This window comes from Dryas octopetala, chromosome 3, assembly GCF_963921425.1.
Source record: "Dryas octopetala chromosome 3, drDryOcto1.1, whole genome shotgun sequence".
Taxonomy (NCBI): domain Eukaryota; kingdom Viridiplantae; phylum Streptophyta; class Magnoliopsida; order Rosales; family Rosaceae; genus Dryas; species Dryas octopetala.
This window is the reverse complement of record NC_141368.1, coordinates 13403095-13426350: the sequence shown is the minus strand read 5'-3', so window position 1 is coordinate 13426350 and position 23256 is coordinate 13403095. Positions and strand designations below refer to the sequence as shown.

The 23256-nt window shown below is 34.9% G+C and overlaps 3 protein-coding genes across 5 annotated transcripts; all 3 read left to right on the top strand.

Moving 5' to 3' along the window:
* Positions 1-649: 649 nt before the first annotated feature.
* Positions 650-5692, top strand: LOC147291102 (protein NRT1/ PTR FAMILY 7.3-like). The gene is made up of 5 exons (XM_086236589.1): positions 650-792; positions 2013-2139; positions 2637-2854; positions 3308-3870; positions 4503-5692. Exons 1-5 carry the CDS (start codon positions 763-765, stop codon positions 5362-5364), a joined length of 1800 nt encoding a protein of 599 aa, XP_086092715.1. The 5' UTR covers positions 650-762; the 3' UTR covers positions 5365-5692.
* A 3461-nt stretch (positions 5693-9153) lies between these two features.
* LOC147291101 (uncharacterized) lies at positions 9154-13999 on the top strand. 2 transcript variants are annotated; one of them, XM_086236591.1, is made up of 6 exons: positions 9154-9239; positions 9377-9649; positions 9743-9859; positions 10263-10297; positions 11242-11342; positions 13694-13999. In XM_086236591.1, exons 2-6 carry the CDS (start codon positions 9471-9473, stop codon positions 13775-13777), a joined length of 516 nt encoding a protein of 171 aa, XP_086092717.1. In that variant the 5' UTR covers positions 9154-9239; positions 9377-9470; the 3' UTR covers positions 13778-13999. The 2 variants fall into 2 exon arrangements, with proteins under 2 accessions (XP_086092717.1, XP_086092716.1); XM_086236590.1 differs by having other exon boundaries at positions 9195-9239; positions 9383-9649.
* Positions 14000-14326: 327 nt separating this feature from the next.
* On the top strand, positions 14327-22209 carry LOC147291100 (ribose-phosphate pyrophosphokinase 1). 2 transcript variants are annotated; one of them, XM_086235484.1, is made up of 9 exons: positions 14329-14705; positions 14913-15092; positions 16464-16712; positions 17406-17549; positions 18581-18748; positions 19634-19703; positions 20869-20950; positions 21244-21403; positions 21834-22209. In XM_086235484.1, exons 1-9 carry the CDS (start codon positions 14589-14591, stop codon positions 21870-21872), a joined length of 1209 nt encoding a protein of 402 aa, XP_086091610.1. In that variant the 5' UTR covers positions 14329-14588; the 3' UTR covers positions 21873-22209. The 2 variants fall into 2 exon arrangements, with proteins under 2 accessions (XP_086091611.1, XP_086091610.1); XM_086235485.1 differs by lacking the exon at positions 14913-15092 and having other exon boundaries at positions 14327-14705.
* Positions 22210-23256: the final 1047 nt, after the last annotated feature.

The window sequence follows — 23256 nt, the reverse complement described above, 5'->3', positions numbered from 1 at the left end:
TTTATGTGAAATTCAATTTCTCTTCACACACCTTCACATATAATATACCATTACTTAACACTGTCATAGGAGCATATATGTAAGTGGCTATTGGACCCAACATGCACTAATTAAGATAGAGCATTAATTTAATCCAAAATCAGCAGACAATATATAGATAAGCTCAACAACTTATTTTCCCATGCCAAATCATATCTCTCAGTAAATATATATATATACATGTTTCAAAAATGTCAATATCAAGACAGCTAGCCTAGTCACAGACACAGCCATTGTCTTCACGAGAAAAAGATCGACATCAACTTAGTCACTGATCGATAACGATGGAGGTGAAGGTGTGCTGTGAATGACTGTATCCAACAATGTCACGCTTCTTTTTCGTTTACGGTTTACCCCGAGCTATGCCCCCTCCACGTACCCTAATTAGTTCAATCCCTGTTCGATTTCATGTTTGCTTCCTACACATTTTCTTTTCACTTACTCAATTGCTCAACTTTAAATTCCTGTGAACCAGGGTACGTACGTCATCTTTCTTACGTACTTTAATTTAATTTCCACATGTAATCCCAACCGTCCATTAGATCTTGCCATCCTCTATATATACAACACCCTCTCATGACTCTCCTACCTACTTCACCTCTACCTCCAAACAAACCCCTCATCTCTTTGTTCCTCGATCAATTGGTGCACTCTCCTTTTCTTTTGGGTAGTGCTATAGCTATAAGTTCTTGTGATCGAGAGACTTCAGCTATACATATAGCAATGGCCTGCTTAAAAGTTTTCAGAGATCAGGTATGTGAATTTTCTATTTCATCATCTATTGTTTTATTTCTCTCTCATAAATTCATAATTATATCATATTAAGGTGATCATATGGTACTTACTATAGATATATATACTAGCTTCATCGTCGCACATTATTATATGTTGAGGTTTATTAGCTTGATATGTATATATACTCGTATTTTAATTGTTGAGTTTTCGAGCATAATGTCTCACATGAATAGAACATATATATATTTTGTTTTATTTTTTTTCACATAAAAGTATATTTAAAATTGGGTTTTTTACAAGGACAATCTTGTTTCAAATCTAACAAATTAAGAATAATTTGAATTCAAACGTTTTTCTTTTTCTCTTAAACCCCTTAAATAGGAGAAAAAATTGTTGTTATCACAACCTTTAAGATTATACAACTGACATGCATTTCCCGTGAAATGATTATAAAGAAAGTTATATAACATCATGTATATATATGGATCGGACGTACCAGGATCACGTACTCTAAAAGTGCACCTGTGTGTGTGTGCGCACTAAGATGTAGATTATTTTCATTTTCATTTTCATTTTATTTTTTCATTTCCATTTTATTTTTTCTTATATTAGGAAAGAGTTACCGACCCACATGCTTCTTGAAAGTGATAAGACATGTAAGCTGAAAGGGGCTTTGTGGAAAGATTTATTACTCTACGTCCTTTCAATTTTTGTTGATGTTAAGACTTAAGAGTATGAATGCTCAGACAACTAATTTTCCTTTTTAAGTAGCCTGGCTTATTATATTATTAATTGTTTTTTTAATTAAAAATTATTAAATCATGTTTGAATTAATATACGATCATCATAATGTTGAGAGAATATCCAATATCAGAAATGTAAAGTCTTGCTTTAATTGTCAGGATCGCTACCAGCCCTTTAACTTTGTGTGAAATTTTAACATTCCAAACCACCAAGCCAAAAGAGAGCCAGTAATGGTCATGTTATTAATTGACATATTGTTGAGTAAATTAAAGGACCACCACTTTCTATAAGATTTTAAACTAATTAATTAATCAAAAGGATATGGAAAATCTAAACAAAATGCGCACCAAAATCATTCAGGTTTTTTATTTTTTATTTTTTTTATTTCTTTAGTGACAAGTTCCAATTAAATTATCGTCTCAAAAATTGCATTTAGAGTATGGATATATTGTATTTCTAAAAGTATTTATTCTCATAAAAATACAAACTTTCAGGGGTATGCAGAAGAAACGAAGGAAAATATGAAAGAAGTTTGTACCCTCGATGGAACTGTCGATTGGTATGGTCGCCCTGCAGTCCAAGAGAGAACTGGAACATGGGTTGCTGCAATTCTCTTATTAGGTGATCAACTCTCTCCTTCTACTAATTAATTGACAATATAGTTGGTGTAAGAATATTGCTATACTCACCAAATTTATATACCAAATAATAGGACCGTATTTCATTTATTTAAAATTTACATCGACTACAAATTAATTTTATGTGCATGTACTCATGTTGGAAAAATAAAACTACAGTAGTGTTAGAGATTTCAACTTATATATTTTCTCAACTTACATGACATTGGATACTAACAAATAAAAAATAAAATCTAAAAAAGAAAAAGAAGTATAGTATCCAGTAAAATAATAACACATAAGCTCGGAAATAAAAGTTGGGAAAATAAGTTGAGATCCCTAGCATTATTGAAAAAATTATTTAGATCATCTTAACTGATCATTAATTTTGTGAGTCATCTCTTTAACAGAAGTGGAACACAAAATAATCGATTGAGATGGTGCCACTTGGACTTAGTGAATACATTTGTTATTGACAACAATAATATTAATCTCTCCCAGTGAATCAAGGGTTGGCAACATTGGCATTCTTTGGAGTAGGAGTGAATTTGGTATTGCTATTGACAAGGGTGTTGGGCCAAGACAATGCTGAGGCTGCAAATAACGTCAGCAAATGGACTGGAACTGTTTACATTTTCTCTCTTCTTGGCGCTTTCCTCAGTGACTCTTACTGGGGGAGGTACAAGACTTGTGCTATCTTTCAACTTATTTTTGTCACTGTAAGTTACTTACTAACATTCAAAAATTATATTCACTATATAATTTTTTACTATTTGAAACTCAAATATAAAGCAATTTTTGTTTTTTGTCACATAATTAATTAAATTGGAATCCATGGTTTCTGAAGAAAAAAATAATAATAACTATCTCACACCAAAACTAAAGATCGATTTACTTAATATAGATGATTTACTTAGTATAGATGATTTTCACTGGGTCATCAAATCCATGTAACACTAGTTCGAATCTTTTACTTCGAATCTTTTACATTGTTTCAAGTCTTCTTTTAATTGTTTCTTAAAATAACACAATTTTAATCCCCTAAATTCTTAATGATCTAAACCATAAACAATATTTTTTCATAAATACATTATCAACATAGTAAATATGTGTAGCGAATCCTATATACAATAATTCTTGCAAATATACTCATGTCGATTTGTGTTTTATAGGGTTTGGCATTGTTATCACTGTCTACCTACATATTCTTACTGAAGCCTAAAGGGTGTGGTGATAAACAATCTCCATGTGGAGATCACTCGGCCTTTGGACTTGGATTGTTCTACATCTCTATATACCTTATTGCACTAGGAAATGGAGGTTACCAGCCCACCATTGCTACATTTGGGGCAGACCAATTTGATGAGGGGGACCCCAAAGAGGGGCACTCAAAGATAGCCTTCTTTAGCTACTTCTACTTGGCTTTGAATCTTGGTTCTCTCTTTTCTAACACAATCTTGGGCTATTTTGAGGATAAAGGGATGTGGACTCTAGGGTTTTGGGCGTCTACTGGCTCTGCTGCCCTGGCATTGGTCCTGTTTCTTTGTGGCACACCAAGGTACAGGCATTTCAAACCTCAGGGCAACCCTCTTTCTAGGTTCTGTAGGGTGATGGTTGCTGCCACAAGAAAATGGAAGGTTGAGATGATGGCAGGGGAAGATTTGTATGAGGGGCAAGATGGGAAGGAATGCTCTCAAAATGAGAGTAGAAAAATAATTCACACCCAAGGATTCAAGTAAGTTCATATGATTTTTAAATTTAAATTTAGTAATTATAATTTCATTACATTTTTAATAGGTAGTATCAATAGTCACAAAACCCTTGAGTGTTTTTGTACGAAAAGCTTTCACTCAATAATGTTTTTATCATTAGGATCTAAATTTGGTACATAGTATCAATAATCGTATATAAACTTAATTATTTGGTGTGTTTTAATTTGTATGAAACGCTTTTACTCAATAACGTTTTTTATCAAAAATACATAAAATTTTCATTACAAACTGTGTCTTGCAAATTCATCACTTAATTGCAAACGTTCTTCTTCGAAAAACAATTATCAAGTGCTTTACCAAGAAATACTTAACAGTGCTTCTAGTCCCAAAAATTTTTTTTTGCCTATTTCTAACCCAATAAGTATGTGCTAGCTTCACCAGCAAGTTATACTAAAAGGGTTTCTAACCCTGCCAAAAACACATTTTGCCTTTGCGCATTGTGAAAAACACTCTAAATGGATATATATATATATATATATATTGGTGAATTTTACTAATAATTAAATTCAAACGGTGAATTTTTGTTTTTGTTTTTCAATTAAAAACATATGGTATAAATGCTCGATCAACAGTATTCATGTTATTTCATCACCAGATTCTTGGATAGAGCAGCAATCATCACATCAAAGGAGTTGAACCAAATGGACAAGGGAGATCAAAACCCAAGGCACCTCTGCACAGTGACACAAGTAGAAGAAGTGAAGTGCCTACTGAGACTCCTCCCAATCTGGCTCTGCACAATCCTCTACTCAGTAGTTTTCACTCAAATGGCCTCCCTCTTTGTAGAGCAAGGTGCTGCAATGAACACTACCATTTCAGGCTTCCACATCCCCCCAGCCAGCATGTCAAGCTTTGACATTATCAGTGTAGCAGCTTTCATCTTCATCTACAGAAGAGTCCTTGACCCACTTTTTGCCAGAATAAAGAAGAGAGGACTCACTCAACTTCAGAGGATGGGGATTGGTCTTGTGATTGCAATCATGGCAATGGTCTCAGCAGGAGTTGTAGAGTGTTTCAGGTTAAAGTATGCAGTAAAAGACTGCATTGAATGTGATAGCCCTAGTTCATTGAGCATCTTTTGGCAAGTTCCTCAGTATGTGCTTGTGGGAGCTTCAGAGGTGTTCATGTATGTGGGTCAATTGGAGTTCTTCAATGGGCAAGCACCTGATGGGTTGAAGAGCTTTGGGAGTGCACTTTGCATGACTTCAATATCACTTGGGAATTATGTGAGTAGCTTGTTGGTTACAATTGTGATGAAGGCTTCTACTAAAGATGACATGCCTGGATGGATCCCTGGGAACCTTAACAGAGGTCATCTTGATAGGTTTTACTTTCTCTTGGCAGCTTTGACTACAGCTGATCTCATAGTGTATATATTGTGTGCCAAGTGGTACAAGTATATCAAGTTTGAACGAAAGGGTGGGGATGACAATGAGAAGGCTGAACTTAGAGTATGATGGATTTTGGTTCCAATTTTGCCATGTTTTTGTGCAATTAATGGAATGTGGGGTACTAAAGAGAGGGTTAGAAATGAGAAAAGATTATTGTATATTATATGTACGTGTCAGTCAGTTATATATATATAACCTTACTCTCACAAAATGCATATCATAGCATTGTTATAAATAATTAAGGCTACATGTATTTTGTGAAAGAGAGATTATATATATAGTAGGAGGATACAAATATTTCTTATAGCTAGAAAGAGGGGAGAAGGCTTCATGGCCATGAGTTCAATAGAGTCAATGCTTGCAATATATGATACTAGAGAAATGCCTTTTTCATTTCTCCAATTTGAGCACAAGGTGTTGTACAATATATGGTCAGGCCAGATGTATTTTCTAATCAAATCTTCAACGTATGTGTGAAATAAAATGCCTTCCCTTACTATAACTATGCCTGAATTATTCTTGGTCTTATTTATAATTTAATTTTTTAAATCACTAAGCCATAGAAAAACCAAACCAATGTGCATGTTATGCATTTCAAGTTTAAATCCTTAATTTTGTAGTTGTTGGGTAGCCTAGTTGGAAGGGGCCGAATTGCCCACTTTGCACCCAAGTTTAATCCTCCTTCTCCAACTTAAAAAAAAAAATCCTTAATTTTTAAGTACTAATTAAATATATAAATCCTCTTCAAGAATTCTAAGAGAATATATATTTTTTACTTACACATTTTGAAAATCCTCCATATCATCAAAGTTAAAATATGAATGAATTTTCTGTTCCGGTCCAAAGTCAAGCAGTGATTACCAGCAAAAGTGTAACACATCAAAGTAATTGGAAGTAGCAAAATGAAAGTCCCTCAGTCCTCACATGACAGCCACAAAAGATGCATACACACGTACCTATGAGTCTGCCATTTTTTTCTTTGTATTGATTATTATTTTCTTAGGATTGATAAGCAGTGGTCAACATATAAGCCGTGCATGAATTGATTAATTGAATATGAGCTGTCGCCTTTCAAGCTCAATTCTTTGTGAAAGGGATTTGGAATACAAAGTCCAACTAAAAATTTGGATATATTTTCTTGTTGTAAAATGGATTAATTAAATGATTACTTAAATCAAATCAACTTTAGCTTTGGCTTTTGAAATTGACTAGCATGTTTTCATATTTTAAACAACTTATTTTGAAACATTGTTTTTAATACAGGGTATCAATAGAATCAAAATGGTTAATATGAGGAAATGTCGCTCTAAATATCACATATTTAATCTCCTTCATACTTATTTTATTATTCAATAATCCGTTATAAGGAGTGACACTATTTTCATCCACCAATCATATTTTCATACCCCTTTCTCTTAAAAAATTAATTATAATTTTACTTTTTTTTTTTATGAAATTAAAAAAAAGGGCATATTTAATTTTTTTTAAAAAGAAAAAAATAAACTCAAGGTTGCTATGGTTGCAGCCACAACAGTCCATTTTCCATGGCAATCATTTGTTGGGCTTGTACATCTGTATAACACGACCTTATGAGAGCATTAGATTAATTCAAGAAAAATCATATTTCTAATGCAGGAAGCTGAAGCTGTATATGGATATGACCAATCAAAAGAAAAATAGTCATAGAGGTGCATAATTGGAATAGTACAACAGGTTTTAAATTACTAAGGGCCCGTATCCTACTTAAAATTTTTTTTTTTCAAAAATTAAGATTTTTTTTTTAAATATGAATTTTCAAAATCAATTTTTAAAATTTGAAAACTTGTTTGGTATGAAATTTGAAAACAATTTTTAAATTTTAAAAATGATGACAACTAAGAAAGAATGAAATGTAAAAAAAAAAAAAAGAGAAAAACGATGTTTTATCATTTAAAAAAAAAAACATGTTTTTGAATTTTTTTTTCTAAAAATTGTTTTTGAAAATGATCTACCAAACAGGTTTTTTTGACTAAAACTTGTTTTTTATTTTTGAAAAAAAAAATAGTTTTTGAATAGAATACCAAACAGGTCATAATCTTTTGGAAAAAAAAAAAGGGCAAATTACACAAAAATACCTCAACTAACCACCCTATTTCACTTGAGTACCTCAATAAAAAAAAGTTGCTCGTAGGTACCTCAATTACTGATTTTGCACACCCAGATACCTCCGTCAACTATTCCGTTAGAGAAGTCGTTAAATTGTCCACGTGGCACACTGATATACCTTTAAAAAATGCCACGTGGACAAAAAAAATAATAAAAAATGAAATGAACTTTAAAAAATGAAATAATTATTTTAAAAAATTAAAAAATTAAAAACACAATAATTAAATTAAAAAAACAAAAAAATAAAGAAAAAATGGAGCACTGTTGCAGCACCCCTCCCTCCGAGACCCACCCAACCCAGCCACCCACCCCTCCGACCCCAGCCACCTTGTCGCCGACCCCAGCCACCACGCCGCCGACCCACCTAGCCACCCACCCTCTCTTTCCCCGCCCCTCTCTCTCTCTCTCTCTCTCTCTCCCCGAAACCCCAGCCCCGAGCCCTTTAGATCCTGCTGTAACTGGACACGGCATCAGACGACTGTTATCACTTCGCCAATCCAAATCTGGTATTGTACATTTGAATTTTTGAGCAAAAATTTTGGTTATTTTTGCCCAAAGCCCATTTGGGTGTTGTACTGCATAATTTCAATTTTGATATGGGAAATTGTAATTAGAAATGAGTGGTTTTGCAGATTAAGAAGTTTTATTAGTTGAGGAAGAGCTAGAGATCGATCTCTGTGTCAGTAATCGGTGATCAAATTCCCCTGTATGGGAGCGGACCAAGTATGAGCATCTCAACCAGCACGACAGCGCTGCCGGTGCCTCTGAAATTGAACTTCGTCATTCGATCCAGAGCCTACGTTTTGGGCTGGGGTTTCGAGGAGAGAGAGAGAGGAGAGGGGCGGGGAAAGAGAGGGCGGGTGGCCAAGTGGGTCGGCGGCGTGGTGGCTGGTGTCAGCGACAAGGTGGCTGGGGTTGGAGGGTTGGGTGGGTCTCGGAGGGAGGGGTGGGAGGCGAGGTGGGAGGGGTGCTGCAACAGTGCTCCATTTTTTCTTTATTTTTTTGTTTTTTTAATTTAATTATTGTGTTTTTAATTTTTTTAGTTTTTTAAAATAATTATTTCACTTTTTAAAGTTCATTTCATTTTTTATTATTTTTTTGTTCACGTGGCATTTTTTAAAGGTATATTAGTGTGCTACGTGGACAATTAACGACTTCTCTAACGAAATAGTTGACAGAGGTAACTGGGTGTGCAAAATCAGTAATTGAGGTATCTACGAGCAACTTTTTTTTATTGGGGTACTCAAGTGAAATAGGGTGGTTAGTTGAGATACTTTTGTGTAATTTGTCCAAAAAAAAAAACTTTCACTCAAACCTATTTTATTCCTTGTCTTTTTTTTATATTTCATTTGATGACATATTCACTTTATTCCCTCTTAAAGTGTATAATATATGAACTTTATGGAGGCTGAATGGTAGATTTTAACTCTGTAATTTTTGATATAATTAAAACCTAATATAAAGCCGACAAACTAAATACCATTTGATTAATCTAAAAGCTATTATAAAACTGTTCCTTACCATTCTTTATAATTAGTCTATCCTATTAGTCGGACTGTGAATAGAATATTGAGTGATGTCTTTAGAGAGCAGGTACAGAAGTTAGATAGATGGATAAAATTTTGGTTTTGGGGCCTTTCAGTCCTGAAATTAAGCCCATTTATTAATCTGCCTGAGGTGGACCAACGACTGACCCGTTAGAAGTGGGCCAGACCCAAATCCCCCGCCAAACCACTCTGTGGGTGTATGACCCGCCATTGAGCTCTTTGTCAATGGCAGAACCTATGCTCTGCTCGGTAATTATCATCCAACCTTCAAAAAAATTATAACTTTCTTAACATTTTCGAGATTTGAGATTAAACCCATGTTTGCCTTTTCGTTTTCTTCGATTCCCACTTGAATTTTTGAGCTGAAAATAAATTTCTTTGACTAGTTTCAGATATGTGATTCATTGGGTCTTTTGGGAACTTCATGTTTGATCTAGTATCAACCCATTTGCCACACACAACAAACACGCAGAGACAGGAATGGGGACGAGAGCGAGAGCAATGAGGACACTGCCAAACCTCATTCGGAGCCTCCAAAAGGAAGCCCACCCGAAGCCCACTACCCAACAATCACTTCCGTCGCTCAGACGCGCCTTCTCTCTCTACGACCAGATCAATCTCATCGACAACGTCCCCAATGACCAGCTTCGGTTTCAACGGTACTCCTATTCTGCATTCCCTTCTTCCTTCACTTTTGCCCTTCCACAACACCGCTAAGGCACTAATTACCACTTTGCCACTCTTTTTTGAAGGTACACCGACACAGGGTTCACTGTGAATGGGGTGGAGTATGAAGGAAGCTTGCTTTGTGTTGGAAACATGTTGATGTCTTGGGCTCCCAAGAAATTCTCTGAAATCACTCCTGACAGGTCTTTACTACATCTTTTCTTTCCCTTGTTTGTGTATAGTAAAAGTTTTTACTTTGCTCGGAATACTATGAATTTTTTAAATGACTATAATTGTTATTGTTGTTTTAATGAGAAAGCTTAATCATACATAGAACAAATGAAGGATGTGGCTCAAGGTTGTTAATAACATTTCAATTTTATTGTTCTTTCTTTCTTTTTGAGAAATTATACCCCCAAAGAACATAGTGGATGTTTAAATTATTTCGTGCCATTTTTCCATACATGAATATTTAATTATTTATATGTATGTGTGTATACATTGTAATGCAAGCAGGCAATTGTTTTTTAGTTACCTAGAACCGTGAAGTATGGCGTTTGTCAGGCAGAAGTAACTGGCATTTAATTGATTTTATGCTTTGTGCAGCTTGTCCATCTTCCGAACCGTGCGGCCTGTACCAGGTAAATTTCAAATTGCAGTCATAGTATGTAGATTGTGAAGACTATTCGATTTTACTTGCCTCTTTATTTCTTTGTGTTTTCAATCCATATTCAAATTGAAGCGGTATGATATAGAATGAATCAATAGTTTTATAATTGCATTTTCTTACAACTATTGATTCAAATCCATATTCAATATATCATGGCAGTTTAAAATCCATATTCAAATCGAAACTGTCAGCGCCAAGTCTTTTAAACTGCCATGGTTAATTATAATTGTAATTAACACTATATTCAAACTGCCATTTTTAATTGATTCTAAGAAAAGTCTGTTGTGATTCTAATTTTATTAGGGAGTGAGGAAGGTAGGATGTCTCTCCTTTTCTGTCTCCATTTTGAGAAATATAGTTGGTGTTGGAGATGTATTTAGGGCACACAAATTGAGAAGACAAATTTAATAAAATAAACTTGTACAAACTTGGAACACAATGGATATAGTTTTTTGGGTCCTATCATATCTGGGGGTGACGCTAATGTCCTGGTGAAAGCAGAGATGCTAGCTTATTTCTCTCTCTCTCTCTCTCTCTCTCTCTCTCTCTCTCTCTCTCTCTCTCTCTCTCTCTCTCTCTCTCTCTCTCTCTCTCTCTCTCTCTCTCTCTCTCTCTCTCTCTCCCTCCCTCCCTCCCTCCCTCCCCCCACACATGCAGAGATGAATCACTGATATAGTTGTATTGTAAGTTTATGGCCCCAAGTAAATAATGATCGCATGTGTGTTAATAGCTTCTACATATGGCATCTGTTAATAGCATTTACATCCTGTCACAATCACTGGAAATAAAATCACTGGTGTTGCTCTGAAGTTTACGTTTTCATCGTTGTTGTTCTGACCCCAGTACTAATTCTTATTATTGCTTTGCTAACCGCCTTTTTTTGTATTGACCTCTTCTTTTGATAATTTATTTCAGAGATTTTAATTATTGGCTGTGGAAGGCACATTGAACCTGTAGGTCCTGAACTACAACGCTTCATCCGGTCTACTGGAATGAAGTTAGAAGCCATTGACACGGTATATTTCATTGTTGCTTCTATTTTCTTTCTTTCTTTCTTGCATATTATGCTTTTCCATGGCCACCTAATATTTCGATGATCTGACAAAAAAATAACTTACATAGTTTTGTAAGCAAGTCGATATAACGGCATAATTTATCAAATACCAATAGCTACTTTCCTAGTGTTATACAGGAAGCAGTAGGGTAAGTGGAGGACATCAGGGATGCTGAACTTTTGATCTTTGATTAACATTCAAAATAGAAGATAAAATTTTGAGTAATACTACTTACTATGGAGTAGTATACAGTGTGGTAATTTTGGTGCTTTAATTATAGTTTCTCTCTTGGTCCAACATGGACCTTGTGGGATAATATGGAAGAAGAGATAACTTGAGGGAGAAAAACAGCCCATATGAAATCTTGGGATTGCTCCTCCTTAAATAAGTTTGTATTACAATATTTCCATATTAACATATTTACAGTCATGCAATTCCCATTGCTTTCCCTCAAGTTGAAGTATAGATATCTATCATGTCTAGTTTGTTAACTCTGAAAAAGTGAACATTTCCCAACCTTAGTATCCCCAAACTGATTTCAATATGTTTTGTTTCTCTCATGAAACATAGGGTTACAAGCAATGTATATAACTGCCTAATTATCACAAATCATTGTCATAGGCTTATCACCAGAAAATAAAATATCCTGCAACAAAGATTTTACACACATCATTTCCCATATACGTTGTTTGCGCCATTGCTTGATATTCTGCCTCTGCGGCTCTGCGTTCAACCTAGCTACAAGATTCTGCTTTTCTCTTCCATTTTAATAAGTTACCTCCCACAAAGTACAATATGGTTTGATAAACCTTCTGTCAATCTTATTGCCTGGCTAATCTGCACCTGTGAAACCAATGATTCTAAATTCTTGGAGGCTTAAAGAAAAGTCCTCTAATAGGAACCCTCCTTTAAATATTTAAGTATACGATATACTGCATCTAAATGAGGTTGCCAGGCTGTTGCAAAAACTGACTCACTAATCCAACTGCAAAGGTTATATTCCGGCCTTGTCACAATCAAATATACCAATTTCCAAACAAGTCTTCATTATCGGCCCCCGCATCATCCACAAGAGCACCCTCATCTGGACTAAATTTGGTATTTGGGTCCATAGGAGTCAAACTTGTTCCTGCTTCTAGGGTGCTAGTCGCACCCAATAAATCTAACATATACTATCTTTGAGATATGCAAATACCATTCTGGGACTTGCTACTTCTATTCCAGAAAGTATCTCTAGTCTCAATGAATCCAAATATTTCATGTTAAAGCATTTACTCAATATCTTTTGAGTTCCTCAATGCCAATTGGATCATTCCCAGCCACTCTGTGATGCTTGCCTAATTGACAAGCATCACATTGTAGACTAGACACTGACTTAAGAAATGGCACAACTGTCTCTGTATAGGACAGATGACCAGGATGATAGTAGAGTGAAGTGCTACATCCTTGATGGTTGGATCGCTATCCAGGTAGTAGAGACTAGAGACCATCACGTTCACAGCTTCTTTTTTTATGAGAAACTGAAACTTTTATTAAACAAATGAAAGAGTACAAAACAGTGGACAAGAAATCCACCGAAAAACAGAAAGAGCAATACAAAAACTATAAACCCTTAGAAAAGTACATCAACTACCAAATAACAACCCCTCACCCCTATAACATTGATGCTCTCCAATCTGAAAATATTACAGAAAAATATAGCTCCTTAAACTCTGAAGAAATAGAAGCCCATAAAGACGCCAAAAAACGAACCCTTTCCCGCAGCTGATTCAACTCTTCCTCCTTGGCATCCGCAAAGACTCTTTTATTTCTTTCCATCCAAATAACCCAAAAGATTGCCATCATAGGCTTCATAGCACATCTCCCCAAAACCATACCTCTTTGTTGGAGGTCCTAATGACACAATATGAAGGATAAAATACCATGGAGCAGTCGATATATTTAGTAATTGACCAACAGATAGAGATTACATGGGAACTCTTAAAAAAACATAAAAAAGAAAGATTAATTGGGAACTGAGGAACAAAAATACAGAATGCTCATATGACAAATGAAGAGAAGTCGTGGGATTGATTGGTACCATGACCAACTACCATACTACTACTGCTGTTAGCAAGAGTAACAGAGGATTCAATAAGTTTTCTATTTGCATTTCTTCAAATTTTACCTCTTCCATTATTTATTGGTGCCTGTGTTCAAATGGGAAACATAAAACTGATGTGGAAATGAGCTTCATAACAGTGGTTGGTTCTACTACCAAGTTCATAATATTTTCTTTGTTTTTTTTTGTTTATTGTTTTTGTTTTTAACAGAAAAATGCTGTCTCAACTTACAATATACTGAATGAGGAAGGTAGGATTGTGGCTGCTGCACTTTTGCCATATGGGATTTCATGATGCCTACACCCATTGCAAGATGCATCCTTCTACTAACAATCGATCTCCTGATCACATGAGTATAAAATGCCTCCATATACCATGTAATTAGTCACTGGTTTGGAACTTTGGAAGCATGGCACATCAATTCTCAATATTGTAATTAAGGTAACTGATGAGTTGAATTGAAGGGTATACGTGATGTTGAAGTTTGAAGATTATAGTGATGAGTTGCTTTTTTCTCATTCCTCCTCCTCTCTCTCTGCCACTCACAAAACCAATAAGCTACAAATGGTTATTCTTGGTACTTTGATTAACAATGATGGTTATAATTATTACTCATGTACATTCCAATGTTTTTTTTTTTCGCCAACAAAATTCCAATGGCATCAATATTATTATTATTTTTTTTGACAATTTCAAAATTGATCAAATTATATTGGATTTAATTGCAATAAACTATAAAGGTAGTCTAAAAAGAAGAAAGAAATCCAAAAAATTTAAGAAACAAACCGAGGAAGGCACAACAATTTGTGTGAAATGCATTTTTGGAAAAAATGCATGATCTAAAAAATATTGGAAGAAAAAAAAAAAAAAAAAAAAAGAAATGTTGATGGGACCAACGAACTCTGTTTCTCGCTTACATTCCCCGGAACCCCATCCCGCCACTGGAAGAAGCTGAAAGAGAAACCACACTCACACTCACTCCGACTCCGGGACCAGTTTCCACCGATCAACTCCCAAAACCTTCTCTAATAAAACCCTAATCTCCAAACCGGAAGACCTCTCTCTCTCTCTCTCGCTGTGTAACTGATTGCTACTCACAAAGAAAATGGCTTCGCTGCTGCACTCAGCGTCTCCGTCCTCTCTCGCTTCTCGCACCTCTCTACGCTCTCGTAGTCTCCCTCCGAACCACTCTCGCTCTCGAATCCCAGCCCCAAACAGCGTCGTAAGTCACCACAAGCTTTCTTCGCTTTCATTTTACTTTTTTTCTTTGTTCTAGAATTTTCTTCTTTCTATTTTGAATATTCAGTAAATTTGTTTCAGTTTGAATGCCAAGAGTCTGAAAATGTGAGATATTTATAATTTTTTAGTCCAATTTTTTTTTTTTGTTAATATAAGTATGAAATATGTTTATCATGAATAATTTATCTAGAGGTGTAATGTGGGAGAGCCTATGAAATACGACAATGGAAAGCCCTGCATGCCCCTCCTCAGGAGCGAAGAGATGGTGCCGAATTTCTTGGTGCGGAAAACCCATTTGGTGAATGCCGCTACCAAGAACGATACCAGGCTCAGGATATTTTCTGGCACTGCAAACCCTGCGCTTTCTCAGGTATACATTTAGATGAATTTACGATTTTGCGCTTATTTATATTTGTTTTTCGCATATGTTTATTTTGTTATTCAAACTGAATTCATTGAGTTTTATCATGATAGAGAGTATCTCTGTGTTTTAGTTAGGAATAATTTATCTCACATTTTAAGGTTTGATGTGGATAGATATTTATATGCCAAAATTCATGTGGGGTTGTTTGATTTTGATATGCAATGCAGCGGAGATGAGGATGTTAAGATGGATGATAGGAGTCACTAGAAACATAGTCAGTGATACCGCTAATGATAAGTTTACGGAAAATAGGTTTGAATGGTATGAACATATACAATGTAGACCATTAGTTGCACTAGTGATTCAAGGAAGACTAGTTAAAGTAGAAGTAAAGGATCAAGTTTCCAGCCAAGACTCAAAAATTGATTTTATAGGAGATACAACATCGGTTTACTTATTTGTTTTATTTTTTATATTGTTGATGGTTTGCAGTTGGTAACTAATGAGACTTTTTGTTTTTCTGTGATGAAAAATCTCTATGAAATTATGTTTAGGATTTGGTGTGAGTCACCCTTGAAAAAAGAAAAAAGAAAGGTGATTATCCAAAAGGGATAGCAAGAAAAATTGTGCAAACCAAAATTTATGACTTATTTGCATATTGATGACTTATTTGATTTCAGCTAAAAACAAATAAGCTCAATTTTCGAAAGTAGGTCTACCGTGTTCTGTGTTGATGTAGTTTCCTGCTTTATGAGCTTCGGTTGTCAGTGCACCATGTTTGATAGCTAGAAGGAAAAAAGTTAACATTAAGATCGGAAATAAGAATTAACTAAAAATAAGAGGGAAATATATCATTAATCCTGGTTTGCAAAATGTGTTTGAATTTCCTCCGTTCTATAGAATATATAGCTCATGGTGATATTCATTTGCTTAACCCCTTTGTCTTTTTTGGTGTTGGTATGTTTGGCAAATGCACTTTCTTCCTAGGCTCTGTTTCTTTCTACTAGTAATAGAATTTAAAGGAAAAGTTTTCCACTGGAAAAATGTTATTGGAAATATCTTTTGCTATTTGGTAGAATTTAGAAATTTTTTTCTAGAAAATATTTTCTTGATTATGGTCTTATCTAGGCTTACTCACCCATGAGATGGAAAAGTTTTCCTGATTTTGTTTTTTAAGAAAACATTTCCTGACAGAAAATAAAAAATGCTCATATGTCCCAGGAAGTTTTCCATTCAAACAAACATCAGAAATTTTTTCTAATTTAGAAGAATTTTCCACGGAACTATTTTCTGCCAAAGAAAACAGAGCCATAATGTATTATACATTTATGAACCGTTTAATCGCACAATGTCTGACGCATTCTTGTGTTTCTATAGGAGATTGCTTGCTACATGGGTCTGGAACTTGGAAAGATTAAGATAAAACGCTTTGCTGATGGAGAGATATATGTTCAGTTGCAAGAGAGTGTCAGAGGGTGTGATGTATATCTTGTGCAACCCACATGTCCTCCTGCAAATGAGAATCTTATGGAGCTTCTGATAATGATTGATGCCTGTCGAAGGGCGTCAGCCAAGAATATCACTGCTGTGATTCCATATTTTGGATATGCCAGGGCTGACAGAAAGGTAACTTAGAATAATGAGCAATGAATCGGGAAAATATTTCATCTTTGGTAAATGTATAGCTTGAGCATCATAAGATAAAGAGCTTATGTAATCATTGATGCCTGTTGTCCTAGGCTCCTGGTACAAATTTTGACTAAATATGTTAATGAAGAGTTATTGCCTTACATATCAACCATTAACCATGGGCCTAAATTAGTTGTCCTTGTCCTTTGGTAAATTGGGGGATTAAAATAATACAAATAAATGGGTGTTGGGCTATAATATTTTAATTTTCATAACATGAAAATTGTTCCTCATTTAATTGCATGTAATCATATCACCTTCATCAGATTTGCCTTTGCCCCCCATAAAATTCCTGGTCAATCATCTGTTGTGCTTTATGATTTAAAGAATTATTTCTTTTTATGTATCTATATACTTATAGGCAAAGCTTAAGTTAGATTCCTTAAATTGGGGTTTTTAGGACCATTAAGTTATATTTGTATGTATCTATATATTCAGTAAATAGGTTGGGCTACCCAATAGGAATTGTAAAATTATGAATTATTTAAAGTTTGGAATCCTAAGATAATAGCATATATGCAAATGCATTCTGTAATAAGTTCCAAAATTGTAGTTGAAATTGAAATTTAAAGAGTTTAACTGAAGTTCAAGTTTGTTTTAACTATTATCTGCAAATACTGTTTGTTTCAGACTCAAGGGCGTGAATCTATTGCAGCCAAGCTTGTAGCAAATTTGATTACAGAAGCAGGTGCAAATCGTGTTCTGGCTTGTGATCTTCATTCTGGGCAGTCTATGGGATATTTTGATATTCCTGTGGATCATGTATATGGTCAGGTAGCAAATCTGTAATACTTGGTTTCTTTTGTTTCATTGTTCACAGACCAGGGTGTTGGACTCTTACAAGAATGTTTAGTCCTTAACTTGGCAACCTGAAATGAAATAAAGTTGAATTGAGATAAATTTTAAAATTTGCTAAAGACATATTTCTTGAACTATAAATATTTTTTTTATCTAGGCATCTTTCTAGGAAATAATGCTACAATAATATTAGTTGGATTCTAAGTATCGTTAATAATGGAGTTCTACTTTGTGGACATCTCCTCCTCTTATGTGCTTCACCTTTTACATTGATAGGATATTGGAGGCTAAAATCTTGGAATGCAGGTTAACTAGAGCTGTTAGTCTTGAATCTCTTGAAACTGTTATATTGACTGTTGTATGTCTTCTTTCTCTCCTCAACTTGAGTCTTTGGCCCCATAATGCTGAAATAGTTTCAGCTCAACTAGAGGGTCATAACCCAGTGTTGGTCCTACATAAGGTGGGCCCTTGAAAGGAAGTCATGGTTGTAGTCAAACCCTTCTGTGTTATTCATGAGGTGGCTACTCTCAAGATTCAGTACCCTAATTATCAAAATGAGATGTCATTTCTCATGTAGCATATCAGAAATGTTAATCGTCACTAGTTTTAGATGGATCTCATGGATATTAACAATTTCTTTTTGATGATAAGAAACAAATTTTATCATCTTCTTAACAAACTACATATGCAGACAGATTTAACAAATTTGAGTGTTTTGATATGCTTAGTTTGTCTAGCGATGTCCTGATGTATAAGTTCTTAAATGGATTATATGTAAAAAATTTCTTGTGCAAATATTAGATATTTACCCTGATACATATATATGGTTTTATACCTTTAACTCCTTGGAGCTGATATTGGAAAATTTGTATTTTTTATTCTTGTTGTAGCTCAAAACAAGAAGTCTCATTGCACACTTGTATTATAAATATGGGCAAAGTTTATTTCTAATAATGATGCCCTATTAATTTAGTCTTTTGATATTTGTTTTCTTTATGAACAACCAGCCTGTGATTCTTGATTACCTCGCCAGCAAGACTATATGTTCTGATGATTTGGTAGTGGTCTCACCAGATGTTGGAGGTGTTGCTAGAGCTCGGGCTTTTGCAAAAAAGTTATCTGATGCTCCCCTAGCCATCGTTGATAAAAGACGTCATGGGCACAATGTGGCAGAGGTATGATCTATTCTATTCAGATGAGGCTGACAACTATTACAGTTACCTCCTATGATTCTCATGTTGTCACAATATCTTAAAATAACATACGAAACTGTTTGGAAGAGAGAAATTACTGTGAAGTCTATTTAAAAAAAAAAAAGAGAAATTATTGTGAAGTCTGATAATATTGTCACGTCCTATGTGAAGCTTAGATACACTGATGAAGATTATGAAGGACCAAGTTAATTTCATGATGTCGCACAAGAAATGAAAACCTTACAATTATATATTTTAAGGCCAGATGTGATTACCCATAACTCCAAATAAGTTACTAATTCATGTTTTCTAAGTCTTGTAACAATTCAAACCAATAATGTCTCTCTTTGATATACTTTTTTTTTTCTTTCTAGAGTCCAAAATAAGATATTACAAATTGCAATGGCTCTTTGAACTTTTTCATAATGACTAGTAAATGTTAAAGGTAATAATAATTGTTTGTTCATACATACTTTGTTTGTTTGAACTTTGCACAATATCCCAGTGCCCAAATAATTAAATCATTCTTCCTCCCCGCATCAATCCCCTCCCAAAGGATACCCTTCATCATTTTCTCAAAATTCCTAACCACTCAAAGGAAGTCCCTATGGTTACCATAATCTGTATCCAAAATTCTCAACATTTCCTTAAAAATCTCTCTTGATTGTTGAAAATGACACATTTTTCTTTCTCTCTTCTTTTCTTCTCCCATCTCTCTCTCTCACTTCAATTTTAGTCACAAACAAAGTTTAGTTAGTCAACATGCGCAGAAGTTGTACCTTTTTAGTCTTTATTTTCTTTATTGGTTCCATATTTAAAATATCTTCGAACTCCTCAATTTTGTGTCAAATGTCATTTATTTTTCAGGTGATGAATTTGATAGGTGACGTGAAGGGAAAAGTAGCCGTTATGGTGGACGACATGATTGACACAGCTGGTTAGTTTATATGTGTTTGAACTGTTTTATGAATAGAACATAAACAGTACCTTAAATAAAATAATTGCAAATTAAGTAGAACATTAGATAGCAATGTTGAGCCTTGCTCTTGATGGTAAAGTTATATTCTGGAGAATCATAATGAACATAGTTGATTAAGAGAGGTGCATTTTAGTGCTAAAAAAGGATCTTGCCAATGATGTAAATGTTATGTGACAGAGAATTCATCATGAGCATAGTTAAATAAGAAATGGGGCTGTTTAAAAGAACTAATATATCTCTGTTATAAAGAAAAGGACAAGTATATTTCAACCTGGAGAGATAAAGAATACCATAGAAAGTGTTGCAAGTATCTTAAACATGGATTGCCTCTTAACCCTAGGAAGTATTGGATGTTACTAGTTTAAATTTCTTCATAAATATTACTTGTAAAGGACATCTAACTGTACATTATGATTGGAATGGTTTTCCTTTTTGGTGGAGATACTTGATTGATGTGCACAGCCTTTTACATGCATCTGGGAGGCTTGGAGCAGTGGGTTTTCCTCGTTTGATAGTCTTTTAGGTGGGTTTAACTTGTATTTTGTGTCAAAGCCTACACAAGGATGCTATCTGAAAGTCTGGAAATCCTTAAATCCAAGACAGATGCTAAGGGTAGCTGTCCTTGTTGCGACCGTTCAATTTGCCTGTATTCCATGCATGAATGGGCACCATTCTGAGACCACTGGTGTCAAATGTACCTGCACTCAGCCCTTACCATTCCTCTAAATCCAATTATTGATTTCCAATTTTGCATTTCCACTGTCATTAGTGCATTAGCTGTTTTTTGATACCCAGAAATCCCCCAGGCGGATCCGGATTTGAAACTGGGCCCCCACGCCGAACCCTACAATCTTTGGGAGGCAGGAAACACTAGAAAATATATCCTCTCAATTGTGCGATATTTTGTTTATGAAACTTTAAATTTGTTCACGCATGTCCTATCACCAATGCCCATTATGTAAACAATTAGCTACATATTCCACAAATAAAATTGCTTCACTATCATGGGTTTTGAATTGATTGACGTTCTCATAATCATGTCCTTTGTGCTTAACTAGTTTTTGCAGCCATTTTGGTTGTTGTTCTTTCTACAAAGTATTATTGTTTGGTTGGTGGGTTATAGGGACTATTACCAAAGGTGCAGCTCTACTACATCAGGAGGGTGCTAGGGAAGTCTATGCATGCAGTACCCATGCGGTTTTTAGGTATGTGGAATTTATCTAGTGCCTGAATTTCCGCTTTAACTCTTTTGTTATGGCATATGAAGAACGAGTTCTCGCCAAACCCTTTATTCTGTTGATACCTCTTTTCTGCATGAAACTAGTTCTGAGTTTTGATATTTTTATATAAGCCATAGTTACAGTTTACAATTGAATGCTGGCATATTCCTTTAGAGACTTAGTTGCGACTTTACTGAAAAACAATTTGTTTGAGAAATGCATTTAATTATTATTTAAATGAATATTTACTTTATCTTTATTTTTTTGTCTTTTTGCAGTCCTCCTGCTATAGAGAGGCTGTCAAGTGGTTTGTTTCAAGAGGTGATCATAACAAATACCATTCCAGTGTCAGAGCAGAATTATTTTCCCCAGCTAACGGTCTTGTCAGTAGCAAATCTTCTGGGCGAAACCATATGGCGTGTTCATGATGACTGTTCTGTGAGTAGCATATTTCAGTAAAATTGGTTTAATATGATTATGAATGAAATCAGTTCATTCTATCCTGATACATAAACAAATTCAATTCATTTATTTGTCCATGTATATGGTGGTTGGCCTTTATAAAGCCTTAGTTCTACTTCTACATTCAACTGGTGAAATGGGTCCTGTTGAAATAGAATAACCTAAATCAAGTCATACCAGAGGGAAAAATTGCCATGTATCCTCCAAATTCTTTAGTGGATATCCCATATGTCTCTAATCCATGTTCTGAACCATGCATTTCTAGCTCTATACTTCCCATGTATCTTACTAATACAATTAATTTATCTTAGTTTGGGGGAGATGAATCAATGTTTACATAGCTTAATGTTATCATTTAAGTCGGGAAAGTAGCGCTGAGAGTTGTTTCATTTTGAATTTTTGTCAGGGTGGCTTTGAACCCTATTCCACCTTGGGCATTGATTGATCAAAATTCATGTTGGTGGTGTGCCCTCCCAGCTTCTGTTACTGCCAAAATAGCTACCTTGTTGGGAACAGAATTGTAAATAGGAAAATAGAAGTTTTCTAAAGAGATGCATTGCTTTATAGGATCTTGTTTCAAAAACTTTGTACAAGCTGAGGTTGATTGGAAGATAATCTTTGGTACTTGAATTGAACCATCTAGGGCTTCATTGAATCTCATTTCCCTTTTCCCCCTTTTTCCCCCTTTTGAGGAAATGGTTGGTAAACTATATCTACATAATCGAATTGTTGTATGATATCACTATTTGACCTTATATGATATCACTATTTGACGTTGTATGATATCAAGTAATCAATCATTTTGTGCTTTCCTTTTGTTTTTCTCATTAATTATATGTCATCAGTCTCAATCATTGGACATGTTCTAGTCCACCATTACTATCTTAATTTGGCTTTAATTGTCATCATGTATTTCTGATGAAAAACCGTTTGAATGTCGGACTAAATAAAATTAAGACAACAAAAGTCATCTTTATTTGTTTCGAAATGTGTAAAATATGTTTGGCAAAGCTGTTGGGCATGGAATTGATTTTCTTCTCAAGATTTTTGTGTTCAAGCTGAATTGAAGCAGAATTTATTTTGAAGCCTTTGGGTTTTCTGAAAAATGGGTCAGCCTAATGGAAGGTTGAGAAAAGAATACCTAGTGTGGCGCATTTTGCATATGTAATATGGCCCTCTCAAAAACAAAAAGAGGCTAAATGTAAGTTTACCAGAAACGATCTGAACAAAGCAAGGTGAGTCTGAGCAAGTTCCACAGGGTATGAGATTGCTCGAACTAAGTGTTCCCCTACTCAGATTGGCAGAGCAGATTTTGTAAACAGAGCCCTCTCCTTTGTAAAACAACTGTGTGGGATTCTTTCCCTTATAGGAGTATAATGTGGGAAGTCTTCTCTTGCAACAAGTATGGTATAAACACATGAAAACCAATGTGTAATGAGATATAGAGAACTGGAGCAAATTTTCTCAGCCTTAATTAGCATTAGACCCACAACCTATCGGCCTGCTGGGTTTTAATCCAATCCGAGCACACTCGGGCTGGTGCACGTGCGAACATTGTATCTAAGCCCACCATTTTTTTTTGGTGGGTTAGAAAACTTAGAATTAAGCCCACCACAGATAGTATTGTACTCTAGTGATAATGTTCGGTATTTAAGCTAAAGCTGTATTGTGCGTATGGGACTTGGATCTTATGCTATATTGTATTTATTTACATTGACTTTAACTAGAAAGATTCTTTTTTTTTGGAGCAAATTAAAGGGGAAATGTAAACACAAATTGACTCAATATGATCAAATAGTAATTAATTTTGAATTACATTGGCATAGATC